At 28.3% G+C, this 16,191-nt stretch overlaps 1 protein-coding gene across 1 annotated transcript; it reads right to left on the bottom strand.

The window, feature by feature from the left end:
- Positions 1-675: 675 nt before the first annotated feature.
- On the bottom strand, positions 676-16,190 carry LOC141336989 (DNA excision repair protein ERCC-5 homolog; the record flags this gene model as incomplete). Its single annotated transcript, XM_073842709.1, has 8 exons — positions 676-1,296; positions 2,318-2,402; positions 2,504-2,704; positions 5,506-5,650; positions 5,734-5,947; positions 12,914-13,033; positions 13,103-13,332; positions 15,446-16,190. Coding segments are annotated over 8 exons (2,190 nt in total), but the record flags the coding sequence as incomplete, so codon positions are not given.
- Position 16,191: the final 1 nt, after the last annotated feature.

Here is a 16,191-nt window from a genome sequence, read left to right on the forward strand (position 1 = left end):
AAAATTTAAAACTGAGAGAATATATATATGTATATTTCTGTTTTCAATTTGTTCTTTTTATCTATTTTTTATTTTTAGATTTTTTTAGATTATATATATAAAACTATAAATATATATAGAAATATTGGTAACACTTTACAATAAGGTTCATTAGTTAACCACATTAGTTAACATGAGCTAATAATGAACTGGACTTATACAGCATTTATTAATCTTTGTTAATGATAATTTCAACATTTACTAATACATTATTAAAATTTTGTTAACATTAGTTAATGCAGTGTGAACTAACATGAACAAACAATGAACAACTGTATTTGCGTTAACTAATGTTAATGAAGATTAGTAAATACAGTAACAAATGTATTGCTCATGGTTAGTTCATGTTAGTTAATACATTAACTAATGTTTAACTAATGAACCTTATTGTAAAGTGTTACCGAAATATTTATATGAAAAATAGAAATAGAAAAATAGTTAGCTTTAGGTCTGTAAAAAATAGATAAATAAAAAGGACAAATTGAAAATGAAAAAAAAAAAAAAAAAAAAAAAATATATATATATATATATAGAAATAAAAGACCTTTTTGTCTATTAATCACATAAAAAGCACTAAACACATTTGAATTTTCCAGACTTTTATTGTTCTTTTCTTTTTTTTTTTTTTTTGCAAATTCATCTAAAGATTGTAAAAAAAAACAGCAATAGAAAGAAGTAATAAGGTAGCAATTGTTGGTAGATCTGTTTTAATGTGAAGAAATGTTGACGTCATTCTTTATTTTTCATGATTTCATGTTGGCATTTCTTAAATAATTGCGTCATCATTTATGAGTGTGTTTATTGTCATCATCTGTTTCTGCTCCTTCCTCTTCCTCCTCGTTTCCCTCTTCCTCTCGTTTTCCCCTCGAACACAGAACGTGCTGTAACCATAGCGACGCCCCGCCCACACTCAGCATCGTCATCCTCTGAGCTGGAGCTGCTTGACTCCGCCCTCGATGGCATCACTTGTGTGGCTCCGCCCCTCGTCTCATCCTGTGTGTCTGCAGGTGAGTTCAGGTGAGGCACTGACCCTATGAATCCTCCCGCCAGCGGCCCTGCGCCACCAGGGGCCCCATCCGGCTGTGAGGCCCCGCTCCTGTCCTTCTTTAGTGGAGATGTTTCTTCCTCGTCCTCCTCCCCTTCTTCCTCTCTCTCCTTTCTCTTGAGGCAGGTGACGGCTCTGCGCAGACGCTGGCTGCGGATGGACTGGCGCTCCTGCTGCTCCAGACGGAAGAACGAATCGATGCGCAGCTGCGTCTGCACACACACAACAATGCAATTATTTGATCAAAAATACAGTAATACTTATCTATAATGTATAAATCACACTAAATGTAAAATTGAAAGTTTTTTTTTTTTAGATTTTGCTGATTTTTTTAAAAATTAATTTGAATAATTTCCATGACTTTTCCAGGTCACACTCTATATATAGTTCATAATAAAAAAAAATCAAAGGTTGGTAGATCTGTAAAAAAATAGATAAATAAAAAGGACAAATGAAAAACCTTTCTATGTCTTAATAAAATTAGATAAAATTAAATACAATTATAAATTAACACTTTTATTAATCAAAGGCAGATTAAATTAATCAAAAGTGCCAGTAAAGACATTTATAATGTGACAAAGATTTCTATTTCAAACTTCTACTCAATAAATATAATATAGAACTTGATATTAAAATGTCTAAAAAATTGTATGCAATTAATTTAGAGAATATTATTTTTATGTATTTAAAAATGAAATGTATATAAAATTAAATTATAATGTATCTATAATGTATAAAATTTAAAATTAATCAGTATATTAGAATGATTTCTGAAGGATCATGTGACACTGAAGACTAGAGTAATGATGCTAAAAATTCAGCTTTGATCACAGAAATAAATTAGAGTTTAACAGATATTCACATAGAAACAGCTATTTTACATTAAAAAAATTTAAAATAATTTTTACTGTATTTTTAATAAAATAAATGTGGCTTTAGTAAACAAATAAGAGACTTCTTTCAAAAACATCCAAACATTGATAAATGAATCATCAGTGTTATTTTTGTATTATTTGCTTTTATATTTATTTTAGATTTTATTTTTAGTAATTTTGCAATGTCCTTTGGTCATTTTTAAATTATTTTGATATATATATTTAATTTAATTTCAGTTTTAGTTATTTTACGACTTACATTTTTTTTTCAATACTCCTATTTTATTTCACCTTATTTTAATGAATGAAAATGATTTGGAATAGTTGTGTTTTGTTCACAGGAACTGAAGTCTGTCACCTGTTGCGTCTGGAGCTGTTTGAGCACCGGCTGCAGCGTTTCTTCCGTCTTCCTGCTGCTCCATCCGAAGCGGCTCTGACAGAAAGTGTGACGGGTTAAGAACCTCTTCTCCTCATTTTAAACTCATGCAGACATTCACAATGTGTTAAAAGTCAGCTATTATAGCGTAAATGACATGAAGGATATTCTTTGAGGAGGTCCAGGTGTGGGCGGCCCCAGCTGAAGGAGGCGTCTGATTGGTCGACGGTGGGCTGCAGGTACGCCTGAGCCACAGCTGGGTTTGGGAAACCAGGATGAAGCTCAATATTTCTCAGTTTCTTCTTCACCTTTGTGTCTTTGGGGTTGGTGGCCAGTTTCTTATTCTCCTGCGCTTCAGTCCACCACTCACTACAGCAGACAACAACACGGTCAGCTATGTTTACAATTTATAGGAAAAACAGCAGCTGTGATTACAATTGTGACAACAATTTTAATAAAAACACATGGAAATTACATTTCAGCTTTTACAGGACTGAACTTTACGGTAAAAAACTTTATGGTAAAAAAAAAAAAAAATCTATTTTGCACCTGTACCATATACTATATATGAATATACATGATGAATTAGACTCCATCCCTGTAGCTTCTGCACAAGCTGATGTAAAAACAACTCTTTTTTTTGGAATGTGTTGCAGCCATGAAAATTAAAATTTGGTTATATTTACTAAATAAAATTTAAAGTTGGCCCCTGAAAACATTGGACAAATAAATTGGATAAATCATATAATAAAATGAAGAATTATTTTCAATATTTCACTGCAAATTATAAAATGACTTAATTTTTGCTACAAAATCTGTGGATTTAAAAGTATTTTACAGTAAAAATTACATAAAATGTCCCATTTCCAGTTTTTCACCAGTTTTATGAACCCTGGACTAAAAATCAGCCATAAAATCACCTTTAAAATTGTCCAAATGAAGTTCTTAGCAATGTATATTACTAGTTAAAAACTAAGTTTTTATATATTTACGGTAGGAAACTTACAAAATGTCTTTATGATATCCGAATGATGTTTGGCATAAAATTGGTCATTTTGACCCATACAATGTATTTTTGGCTATTGCTACAAATACACCAATGATACTTAAGACGTCACAAATTATATTATTATTATTAAATAATATCAATGCTTTTAATTAATACTTACTTAAATTAATGATTTCTTTTTCAAATAAAAAGCAATAAATTATATTTTGACAAACAGCTATTTTAAACTGTAACAATATTTCACTGTTTTTACTTATTTTTGAACAAATAAATGCAGAATTGATGAGCAGAAGAGACTTCTTAATTATAGTATTATAGTATTTTTTTATATTTTGAGCTTTTATTTTTATTCAAATATTTTAATATAAATTATATAATAAAAATAAAGATTTTTTTTATATTTTCAGTTGACATTTTTTTCACTGGAAATTTTAAAATGACTTAATTTTCCCAAAATCTGTGGATTTAAAATTATTTCACAGTAAAAATGTCCCATTTTTATTATTTCTTTTACCATATATGTGATCCTCGATCACAAAACCAGTCATAAGGGTGCAATAAATAAGCTATTAATGGATGTATAGTTAGTAGGATAGGACAATATTTAAGAAATATTTGAATATCTGGAATCTGAGGGTACAAAAAAATCTAAATATTGAGAAAATCACCTTTAAAGTTGTCCAAATGAAGTTCTTAGCAATGCATATTACTAATCAAAAGTTAAATTTTAATACAACTACGGTAGGAAATGTACAAAATATCTTAATGAAACATGATATTAATATCCAAATGATTTTTGGCATAAAAGAAAAATCAATCATTTATACTCATACAATGTATTTTTGGCTATTGCTACAAATACACCAATGATACTTAAGACGTCACAAATTATATTATTGTTATTAAATAATATCAATGCTTTTAATTAATACTTACTTAAATTAATGATTTCTTTTTCAAATAAAAAGCAATAAATTATATTTTGACAAACAGCTATTTTAAACTGTATTTAAAATTTTTGAACAAATAAATGCAGAATTGATGAGCAGAAGAGACTTCTTAATTATAGTATTATTTTTATATTTTGAGCTTTTATTTTTATTCAAATATTTTAATATAAATTATATAGTAAAAATAAAGATTTTTTTTGCAATTTTCAGGGAATATTTTTATATTTTCAGTTGACATTTTTTTCACTGAAAATTTTAAAATGACTTAATTTTCCCAAAATCTGTGGATTTCAAATTATTTCACAGTAAAAATTACATAAAATGTCCCATTTTTATTATTTCTTTTACCATATATGTGACCCTGGACCACAAAACCAGTCTTAAGTCGCTGGGGTATATTTGTAGCAATAGCCAAAAATACATAGTATGGGTCAAAATTATTGATTTTTCTTTTATGCCAAAAATCATTAGGAAATTAAGTAAAGATCATGTTCCATGAAGAATTTTGTAAAATTTCTACTGCAAACATATCAAAATGTAATTTTTGATTAGTAATATGCATTGTTAAGAACTTAATTTGGACAACTTTAAAGGTGATTTTCTCAATATTTAGATTTTTTTGCACCCTCAGATTCCAGATTTTCAAATAGATGTATCTCAGTCAAATATTGTCCTATCCTAACAAACCATACATCAATAGAAAACTTATTTATTGAGCTTTCATATGATGTATACATCTAAATTTTGTAAAATTTAACCTTATGACTGGTTTTGTGGTCCAGGGTCACATATATGATCCTCGATCACAAAACCAGTCATAAGGGTGCAATAAATAAGCTATTAATGGATGTATACTTGGGATAGGACACTATTTAAGAAATATTTGAATATCTGCAATCTGAGGGTACAAAAAAATCTAAATATTGAGAAAATCACCTTTAAAGTTGTCCAAATGAAGTTCTTAGCAATGCATATTACTAATCAAAAGTTAAATTTTAATATATTTACGGTAGGAAATGTACAAAATATCTTAATGAAACATGATATTAATATCCAAATGATTTTTGGCATAAAAGAAAAATCAATCATTTATACCCATACAATGTATTTTTGGCTCTTGCTACAAATATACCCATGCTGCTTAAGACATCACACATATTGCACAGCAACTTTGATGGTCTTTTGCTGTCATTTCCCGCAGCGTTTCTGACCTGAGCTGAATGAGTGGCTCCAAACCGGCTCCGGGAAACTCGTTGAGGATCTCCATCCCGGTGACGTATCCCACTCCTGGAATGCCCTCGGTGTAATCGCTGCCCAGCAGATACGCCAGATTGATGAGTTTGCTCCTGTCCAGCCCTGCAGACGGACACAAGCTCACATCAGTGTCTCTTTCCTCCTATTAATGGTGCAAACTACCTGATGTCAGGTGTGCAGCTCACCCAGCTGGTTCTGCATGTCCACAGACTGGTAATGCTCCACGTATTTGTTCTGGTTGAAGAAGTTCTTGTAGACGTGGCGGCCGCCGAAGAGCCAGATGTCGCTGTCTTCGGTGATGGTGCCGTGCGTTTGGTCCAGACGATCCAGTGCAGCACACTGGGCTTCGGCCTCCATCGGCGCCACGACGAACGGCACGCCGAACAAACGCAACAGCTCCTGATGAACGCCATCACACCCACAGAAACACTTCAGTATCATGCAGACATGAGCGTCACAGGTCGTGTATACTGGTGCACTCCTCATACTATTCTGCAGTACATGCACTGCCAATGAGAAATTACGTTTTTCCAGGATTTATTCTCTATATAGTGGACCTCAATGGTGCTCAATAAATTGAAGGTTAAAAATGCATTTTCAGTGCAGCTTCAAATGACTCTAAACATTCCCAGCTGAGGAATAATGCTCTTATCTAGTGAAATTATTAGTTATTTTCTAAAAAAAAAAAGTATATTTATACACTCTGTAACCCTAAATGCTCATCTTGTCTAGCTCTACGATGCACACAATAAATTCTATAAAAACATATTTCATTAATCTAATAAATAAATAAAAGTTTCAATCAATAAAATAAACAAATTAATTAATATTACGATGATTTGTAAAATGGATTGCAGTCCGGATTACTTTATTCCTTCTATTAAATAACATGTAAAAAATAATAAAATAAAATAAAATAAAATACAGTTTTCCTTCTATAAAATACAAGAAGAAATTGTATTAAAATATATTACATTAATCTAGTAAATAAATAAACGTTTTAACAAATACATAAATATTATGACGATTTCTAAAATGGATCGAAGTCCTGATTACTTTATTTCTTTTTAATAAAATTAAACAACATTTATTAAAATATATTACAATAACATAGTAAATAAATAAAAGTTTCAATCAATAAATAAACTAATTAATTAATAAATATTACGATGATTTGTAAAATGGATTACAGTCCAGATTACTTTATTCCTTCTATTGAATAAAATGTAAAAAAATAAAATAAAATAAAATAAAATTACAGTTTTCCTTCTATAAAATACAAGAACAAATTGTATTAATAAAATATATTACATTAATCTAGTAAATAAATAAAAGTTTCAATAAATAAATATTTTGATGATTTCTAAAATGGATTGATGTCCTGATTATGTTATTCCTTTTATAAAATAAAACAAAATTTATTAAAATATTTTACATTAATCTAGTAAATACATAAAAGTTTCAATCAATCAATAAATAAACAAATTAATTAATTAATATTACGATGATTTGTAAAATGGATTGCAGTCCGGATTACTTTATTCCTTCTATTAAATAAAATGTAAAAAATAATAAAATAAAATAAAATAAAACACAGTTTTCCTTCTATAAAATACAAGAAGAAATTGTATTAAAATATATTACATGAATCTAGTAAATAAATAAAAGTTTCAATAAATAAATATTTTGATGATTTCTAAAATGGATTGAAGTCCTGATTACTTTATTCATTTTTAATAAAATAAAATAACATTTATTAAAATATATTACATTAATCTAGTAAATAAATAAAAGTTTCCATCAATAAATAAACAAATAAATACATTTATTTTTTACGATGATTTTTAAAAATGGGTTGCAGTCCAGATTACTTTATTCCTTCTATTGAATAAAATGTAAAAAAATAAAATAAAATTACAGTTTTCCTTCTATAAAATACAAGAACAACTTGTATTAAAATATATTACATTAATCTAGTAAATAAATAAAAGTTAATAAATATTTTGATGATTTCTAAAATGGATTGAAATCCTGATTACTTTATTCCTTTTATAAAATAAAATAAAATTTATTAAAATATATTACATTAAATCTAGTAAATAAATAAGTTTCAATAAATAAATATTTTGATGATTTCTAAAATGGATTGAAGTTCTGATTACTTTATTCCTTTTTAATAAAATAAATAAAATAACATTTATTAAATATATTACAATAATCTAGAAAGTTTCCATCAATAAATAAACAAATTAATTATTTTTTTACAATGATTTTTAAAAATGTGTTGCAGTCCAGATTACTTTATTCCTTCTATTGAATAAAATGTAAAAATAATACAATAAAATAAAATACAGTTTTCCTTCTATAAAATACAAGATTAGTAATTATCCCTTACTTAATCAATTCTACAGCACAAACTTTTACACAAAATTTAATTAAAAATGCAACAAAGATTTTTGCATTTAATTTATTAGTTTCACATACTATTTACTTTGCATGATTATCCAATTGCAAAGACCGTAATTTAGTTAAATAAATATATGCGGTGCATTTTCCAGATCTAACAACATTTTCTTTTTTTTTATTATTTACATTGACATCTTAGAATAGATTTAAAAAAATAATAATTTAATATTATTATTCATTTTAATTAAATTCAAATAATTATTATTTATTCATATTTATTCAGTATTTTTGCAAAATTATGCAGCACTACAAATAAGCACAGCTTTTTATTTATTATTATTATTTTTTTTTTATAAACAGAAAAGTTATTCTCTTTTTTCAGAAAAATCCCAATGATATATATTTCCCTGGTCTGGGTCAAAATGATACATTTTTTCTTTTATCCCAAAAAGATCAAGTTCCATCAAGATATTTTGTAAATGTCCTACTGCAAATATATCAAAACTTAATTTTTGATTAGTAATATGCATTGCCAAGAACTTCATCTGGACAACATTAAAGGCGATTTTCTCAGTATTTTGATTTTCTGCACCCTCAGATTTTCAAATAGTTGTATCTCGGCCAAATATCGTCCTATCCTAACAAACCACATAAATGGAAAGCGTATTTATTCAGTTTTCAGATGAAAATTGACCCTCGTGACTGGTTTTGTGGTCAAGTGTCACATATTTCTAAAACCCCGCAGCTCTGTAATGCAGTATATACAGCAGAACCAGTATAAAGGAAGCTGTCACAGTCTTTTTAAAAAGTAGAAGTAAACTAAACTGACAGGTTTGAAATGATAAATCTCTTTTAATCCAGCCGAACCCCTCTGGAAAAAAAGGAGCAGAGAGATATTTATCCACTAGGCGCTAAAGCTTAAACAAACACAGCGGTGTAAATGAGGAATATGTTGACAGCCGGATTTAGACACACCTGCCGCCATCACACACACACACACACACACACACACGCACACACACACACACACACACACACACACACACACACACACACACACACACACACACACACACACACACACACACACACACACACACACACACACACACACACACACACACACACACTTTAACCTTCCCAATCTCAGACAAATGCAAACAATGATATCCATGTGCAATAATGTCAGTGTTTACAGTCTACACTCTAAAGCACTCAAGCAGCTATAATCAACATTTTTATTTAAATCATTTAAAGGTGATATATACTTGTCCATGAAGGCTGGAAGTGAAAAACATCTTATTTTAGGTGTGAGTAATTATTTGGCGTGTTTTCTTTTACAGATAAAATGAGGCAAAAAAGATTTAAGTCAAACTAAAAAATATGGGCATTTAAGTCTTACTTTTAGTCTGAGTTAAATCTCTTTTTTGGATTTTTTATCTGTAAAAGAACACACGCCTAATAATTATACACTCCTGAATATAAGATGTTTTTCACTTCCAGCCTTCATGGGCAACTATATATAACTTTTTTAAATGATTAAATACTAAGTCAATAGTAGCTTTTGTGCTGTTGCCCAAGTGTTATTTTAGTATCACTGAGATACTATCATAGTTTCATTAATATTTTGAATCAGTTTTTAGTTTTAGTTGAGTTTTTGGCCTTTTGTGTTTTTTGTAATTTTTTGTAGTTTTAAATACATCTATATAGTTTTTATTAATGTTTTTAGTACATCAAGATAAGCTAAATTAATTTATTTTATTAATGTATTTAAATTATTAAATTAATTTATTTTACTTCATTTAACATTGATTTTATTTATTTGCTTACTTACTTTTTTTTACATTGCAATAACATTTTTAATTTTAGTTTTAGGGTCAAGTTTTCTAACAGCTTGCATCAGAACAAAGCCTCTTTTGATGCTAAAAACTACTGTGAGGATTTACTCAAGACACGCAGTCAAACATTATATATTATATTTTATTATAGTAAAAGTGTAGTAACCATGTTGTTGTTGTTGTTGTTTTTCTGTTAATGATTACCATTTGTGTACCATGGTTAATGTATGGTTAGTGTTTTTAATTTACCATGGTTTAACTATAGTAACCTTTTTTATTTGTATTTATTTTATATAATAATAAAAATACATACAATATATATAGGCTAGAACCAACAATTCTAAATTAAAAATACTCCAAAACATACTAAACATTTTAAATGTAAATAATAAAAATGTAAAATTATAATAAAATAAAACATACCAAAAATTAAATAAATGATAAAAATGAGTGATTCTAAAATAAAACAAATCTAAACAAAACACATACTAAAAATTAAAAGATAATTTTAATATCATTTTAAAACAAATAAAAATAAAACATACAAAAAAATTGTTAAATCATAATATATAAACCAATAAATACCCCAAAACACACTAAAGATTAATACCAAAACATACCAAAAATTAAGTAAATGATAAAAACAAGTGATTCAAAAACTAAAAAATCTAAATAAAACACATACTAAAAATTAAATAATTTTAATATATCATTTTAAAACAAATCAAAAGGAAATGTACTCAAAATAGTTAAATCATAAAATGTAAAACAATAAATACCCAAAAACATAGTAAAAATTTACAAAAAAAATTAAGTAAATGATTTAAAAAAATCTAAATAAAACACATACTTAAAATGAAATTATAATTTTAATTAGGGGTGCTCCGATAACCATGGTTAATTTTTGTAAAGGTTGTAAAAGTAGCTAACATAACGTTTCAGAGTTACAGTAACTGTGTATTTCATCAGCTTGTTATAATATAAAAAACAAAGCAAAGGACTCATATGATCAGGATGGTAAAATAAACCGAAATCGGTCAGGTTTGTCACTTAAGTTGTTGCGGTTCCCTTAAACATTTGCGATGTGGTCTGTGTGTATTTGCAGCAAGTTTCTGTATTTGTGAATATTTGCAATATTTGTCAAACTGATGAAGAGGTTTTTTCCTAATTTGCAGGTGTTTTTTTTTTTTTGCAGCGCCTTAAGCTCTTTTGGCCACCATAAGTTTCTCTTTTAGATGCAATGTTTATGTGAGAAAAGAGTGTTCAAATGAATCATGCATGGTGTTTTACTAAGGTTTACATTAATCAGTTTACTGGTAATTGCAGCATTATTTAACGCCCAAAAAAGCACGTCTAAACTCATTTTGCACCTGCAGATTACCACACCTTATCATTTTCAATAGCTTGTTTACGACTTCATCTAGGGATGCACCAAAAGGAAAATTCTTGGCTGAAGCCGAAGCCAAACAATATCAAACACTGGGCCGAAACACGTTTTTTCGCGTTTTTCCCCATGTATTTTGCCAATTTATTTCACCATTGCATAAAATAAATAGCCAAAATGTGCTTTTAATAGTTTTGTCTTGCTTTTCAAAAAGAAAAATCAATTACAAAACAACAGTTCAAAAATACTGACTTAACACTAAACATGTTTAACATTCTAGACGTTCAAAAAAATTGTTAAATCATAAAATGTAAACCAATAATTCTAAATTAAAAATACCCCAAAAACACAGTAAAAATGAATCATAAATATTTTAAATGTAAATAATAAAAATTTAAAATTTAAAAAAATAAAACATACCAAAAATTAAACAAATGATAAAAACGAGTTAATCAAAATGAAACACATACTAAAAATGACATAATTTGACTAAATCATAAAATAAAACATAAATCATAAAATGTAAGCCAATAATTCTAAATTAAAAATAACCCCAAAACAAACTAAAAATTAAAAACAAATCAAAATAAAACACACTAAAATTGATAAATCATAACATGTAATCCAATAATTCTAAATTAAAAATACCCCAAAAACACAGTAAAAATTAATCATAAATATTTTAAATGTAAATAATACAAATTTAAAATTAAAAAAAAAAACTAATCAAAATGAAACACATACTAAAAATTACATAATTTGACTAAATCATAAAATGTAAGCCAATAATTCCAAATTAAAAATAACCCCAAAACAAGCTAAAAATTAAAAACAAATCAAAATAAAACACACTAAAATTGATAAATCATAAAATGTAATCCAATAATTCTAAATTAAAACATAAATAAAAACAATAAAAATAAAACATACCGATAATTAAATAAATGAAAAACAAGTGACATTATAGCCTACCAACAAAGCACAGTTTAACTTAAAATTAATAAGTTAGTAAAATAATATTTTTTGTCCATTTTAAGAGCCCCTTCTTGAATCAGGCATGTGTTTTTAATGCACAAATAAATGCAGCCTTGCTGAGCAAAGGAGAATGTTAGAATAAATGTATTAATAGAGCTGTTGGAATGATTGTTTTTTATTTAATTTTCCAGAACAGCAGTAAAATGACAATACTAACATGTTGAGTTTTATTTAGTGGTAAACCCACAAGAAGAGCTCAGTCCTAGTGTTTGCTGGCAGCAGCAGATTTGTGAATGATTGTCATCTTTGGTCTTTGAACCCTGGCTAAGGAGCTGCTGTCAGAATAAACACAATTGGTGTCTGGTGTATTAGACAACAGAACGTTCTGGAGTTGATTGACTAATGGATGATTTCAGTCATCATACAGTAACCTTTCTCTCCTCATGAAGACATGCGATGCGCTTCTAAACAGTCTCTCGCTGTCGCTGCTTGGAATGAGTTTTAAATGCTTCCACACTGAACACATGTTTGATCATCAGTGCACGCCTCTATTGGATCAAATCATTGTTCGCTATCATTTATTCTGCCTTTTTGCTTATTTCGGTTGCTGAACTTTCGGTGCATCCCTAACTTCTTCAGTTGTGCTCACTGTCAGTAGATCAGCAGAACTTTACACTCCCATCTGTGCTTTTATGGATCTCACATCTGGCAAATCAGGCCCTTATATTTGAGTTAAACTGTGTCTTATATGAGGATTCTGACCTGGCTCTCGAGGCACATCTGTCCGGTGACGGTGTTGCTGCTGCGCTGCTGCTGCTGCTGTTGCTCTGTCAGACTCATCTGCTCGTCCTGCAGGTCTCTGTCCAGCTGAAGCAGCTCCTCCTGCGACACAGAGAAACACATCACAAACATATAACATATAACACACAGCTAGCTGATTATGAGACGTACCGTGTCGATGTGATCCCACTCGCTCGCAACAACAGCAGCAGCAGGGGCTTCATCAAGGGACTCGTTGATTTCTTCACTCTTATCTGGACTCTGGACGCTGGACTCTTCCTCTTCTTCTGTTTGCTCCTCCTCTTTGTCTTCTGAGCTGCTTTTATCAGCTTCTTCTTCTTTGATGTGAGAGTCCTCTGTTTCAGATGGTTCCTCCGCATCAGAGACATCAATAAAACTCTCTGAGGGAACAAAGCAACAGGTATCAGTCACTCTTTGTTTTCTGGTAAAAACCTCTAAACATTCTGTAAGCCAGGGATTGTTAGTTAGTGAAAAGCTAATTAAAATATAAAATTAAAAAGTTTTAAAAATTAAAATAAAACTACTAAAATAATGCTAAATAAAAGACCTAAAATTAGTTAAATCATAAAAATGTAAACCAATAATTCTAAATTAAAAATACCCCAAAAACACAGTAAAAATGTATCAATCATAAATATTTTAAATGTAAATAATAAAAATGTAAATTAGTAATAAACCATTTTAAAATAATAAAAAACATATTAAAATTAAATAAATTATAAAAACAAGTGATTCTGAAAAAAAAAATCTAAATAAAACACATACTAAAAATTGTTAGATCATAAAATGTAAACCAATAATTTTAAATTAAAAATACCCCAAAACATACAAAAAAGTATCCATAAAAAACATTCTAAATGTAAATAATAAAAATGTAAAATTATAATAAACCATTTAAAAATAATAATAATAATAAAACATAACAAAAATTAAATAAATAATAAAAACGAGTGGTTCTAAAATAAAAATAATAATAATTTTAAAGCAAATGTAAATGAAACGTACATCATAAAATGTAAACCAATAACTCTAAATATTAAAAATATTCTAAAACATACAAAATAATAATAAATCAAAAACATTTGTAAAATAAATCAAAAACAATGTAAATAATAAAAATGTAAAATTATAATAAAATAATAAAAAAAGATAGAATGAGTGATTCTAAAATAAAAAAATCTAAATAAAACCCATACTAAAAATGTATGAATCTTTTTAAATGTAAATAATAAAAATTTAAAATTGTAATAAACCATTTTAAAATTAATAAATGAAATATAAATATATAAATAAATGATACAAACAAGTTATTCTAAAATAAAAAAAATTCAAGTAAAACACATACTAAAAATTAAATGATAATTTTATTAAATAATTTTAAAACAAATCAGAATAAAACATGATAAAAAATTATTTAAAAATTTACACCCAAAAAAAAATCTAAATTAAAAATACCCCAAAACATATTAAAATGACTCAATCATAAACATTTGAAAAGTAAAGATATAAATTTTGAATTATAATAAAATAAAACATACCAAAAATGAAATAAATGATAAAAATGAGTGATTTTTAAAACAAATCAAAATAAAGCATACTAGAAATTGTTAAATCGTAAAATATAAATAAACAATTCCAAAATAAAAAAATCAAAATGTACTAAAAAAATGTATAAATTATAACATGTAAATCACAAAAAAACATTTTAAAATAAAAAACAAAAATATTTTATTAATTTAGCTAATTAAAATATAAAAATAAAAAGTTTTAAAAATTAAAATAAAACTACTTCAATTATACAATTTTAATACATCATTTTAAAATAATGCTAAATAAAAGACCTAAAATTTGTTAAATCATAAAAATGTAAACCAATAATTCTAAATTAAAAATACCCCAAAACATACAAAAAAGTATACATCAAAAACATTTTAAATGTAAATAATAATGATAAAAAATGTAAAATTATAATAAACCATTTTAAAAGAAATAATAATAATAAAACGTAACAAAAATTAAATAAATAATAAAAACGAGTGGTTCTACAATATTTTTTTAAACAAATCATAATAAAACATATTAAAAAATTTACAAATTTACACCAAAAAAAAAAAAAAAAATCTAAATTAAAAATACCCCAAAACATACTAAAAGGACTCAATCATAAACATTTGAAAAGAAAAGATATACATTTTAAATTATAATAAAATAAAACATACTAGAAATTGTTAAATCGTAAAATATAAATAAACAATTCTAAAATAAAAACAAAATGTACTAAAAAATGTATCAATTTTAACATTTAACAATGTAAATCACAAAAAAAAAAACATTTTAAAATAAAAAAACAAAAATATTTTATTAATTTAGCTGCACATCATGTGAGCATTAACTGGCATTAAATAACTGCGAACCTGCAAAGGTGTTGTTAAATTATTGAAATATTTACTAAGAAAATCTGTAATCTCTAGAAGTGTCTGTGTGCATTTGTACCTTCAGAGCTGCTTTCCACCTCATCTTCACTCTTGACTTTATTTTCCTCCGTCTGATCTGTCTTGTCTGCATTCACAGGTTTGCGATCAGAGGAAGCGCTCAGGTGTCTCTGCTTCAGAAGATGATTCACCGCAGCATCTGGAGGCTCACGTGTCTCCTCCTGACTTTCAGACACGGCAGAACTGAGAAGAAGAGGCATTCGGGACTGCAGCTTGGATTCTGAAGTCTCTTTCTGTGAGGAAACACTGATTCCAGGATCTTCTCCATCAGAGCCGTTCCTCAGCTCAATCCGCTCCACATCTCCATCTCCCAGAGCTTCCTGTATGGCCATCAGAGTCCTGGGAGAAACACCTCCACCTGCGCTGACCTCAGTCACCACGCTTCTGTCAGGAACCACAGCTTCATCCTCATCTTCTGAGCTGCTGCTGATGACATACGTCCTGCGTTTGTGTTCGTCTGCCGGATCCGTCATGGAGATCTGGATGGCTCGTAGAGTTCGAGGTGAGACGCTTCCATCTTTATCTTCAGATCCTCTCACAGCCACGGCTTCTTCTTCAGAGCTGCTGTCTATCATGGCGTTCTGGATGGCCTGTAGGGTGCGAGGAGAAGGTGGCGCTCCTGATGCTGGTGGCTCCTCCTCTGGACAGGATGAGGAGGATGAAGGCTTGTTCTCATCATCCTCAGTCACAGGCCGCCATAAGGGCTCAGGCTTTCCTTTTGGCCTTCCTTTACGTTCCCACGGAGAG

This window comes from Garra rufa, chromosome 6 (genome assembly GCF_049309525.1).
Source record: "Garra rufa chromosome 6, GarRuf1.0, whole genome shotgun sequence".
Lineage (NCBI taxonomy): Eukaryota > Metazoa > Chordata > Actinopteri > Cypriniformes > Cyprinidae > Garra > Garra rufa.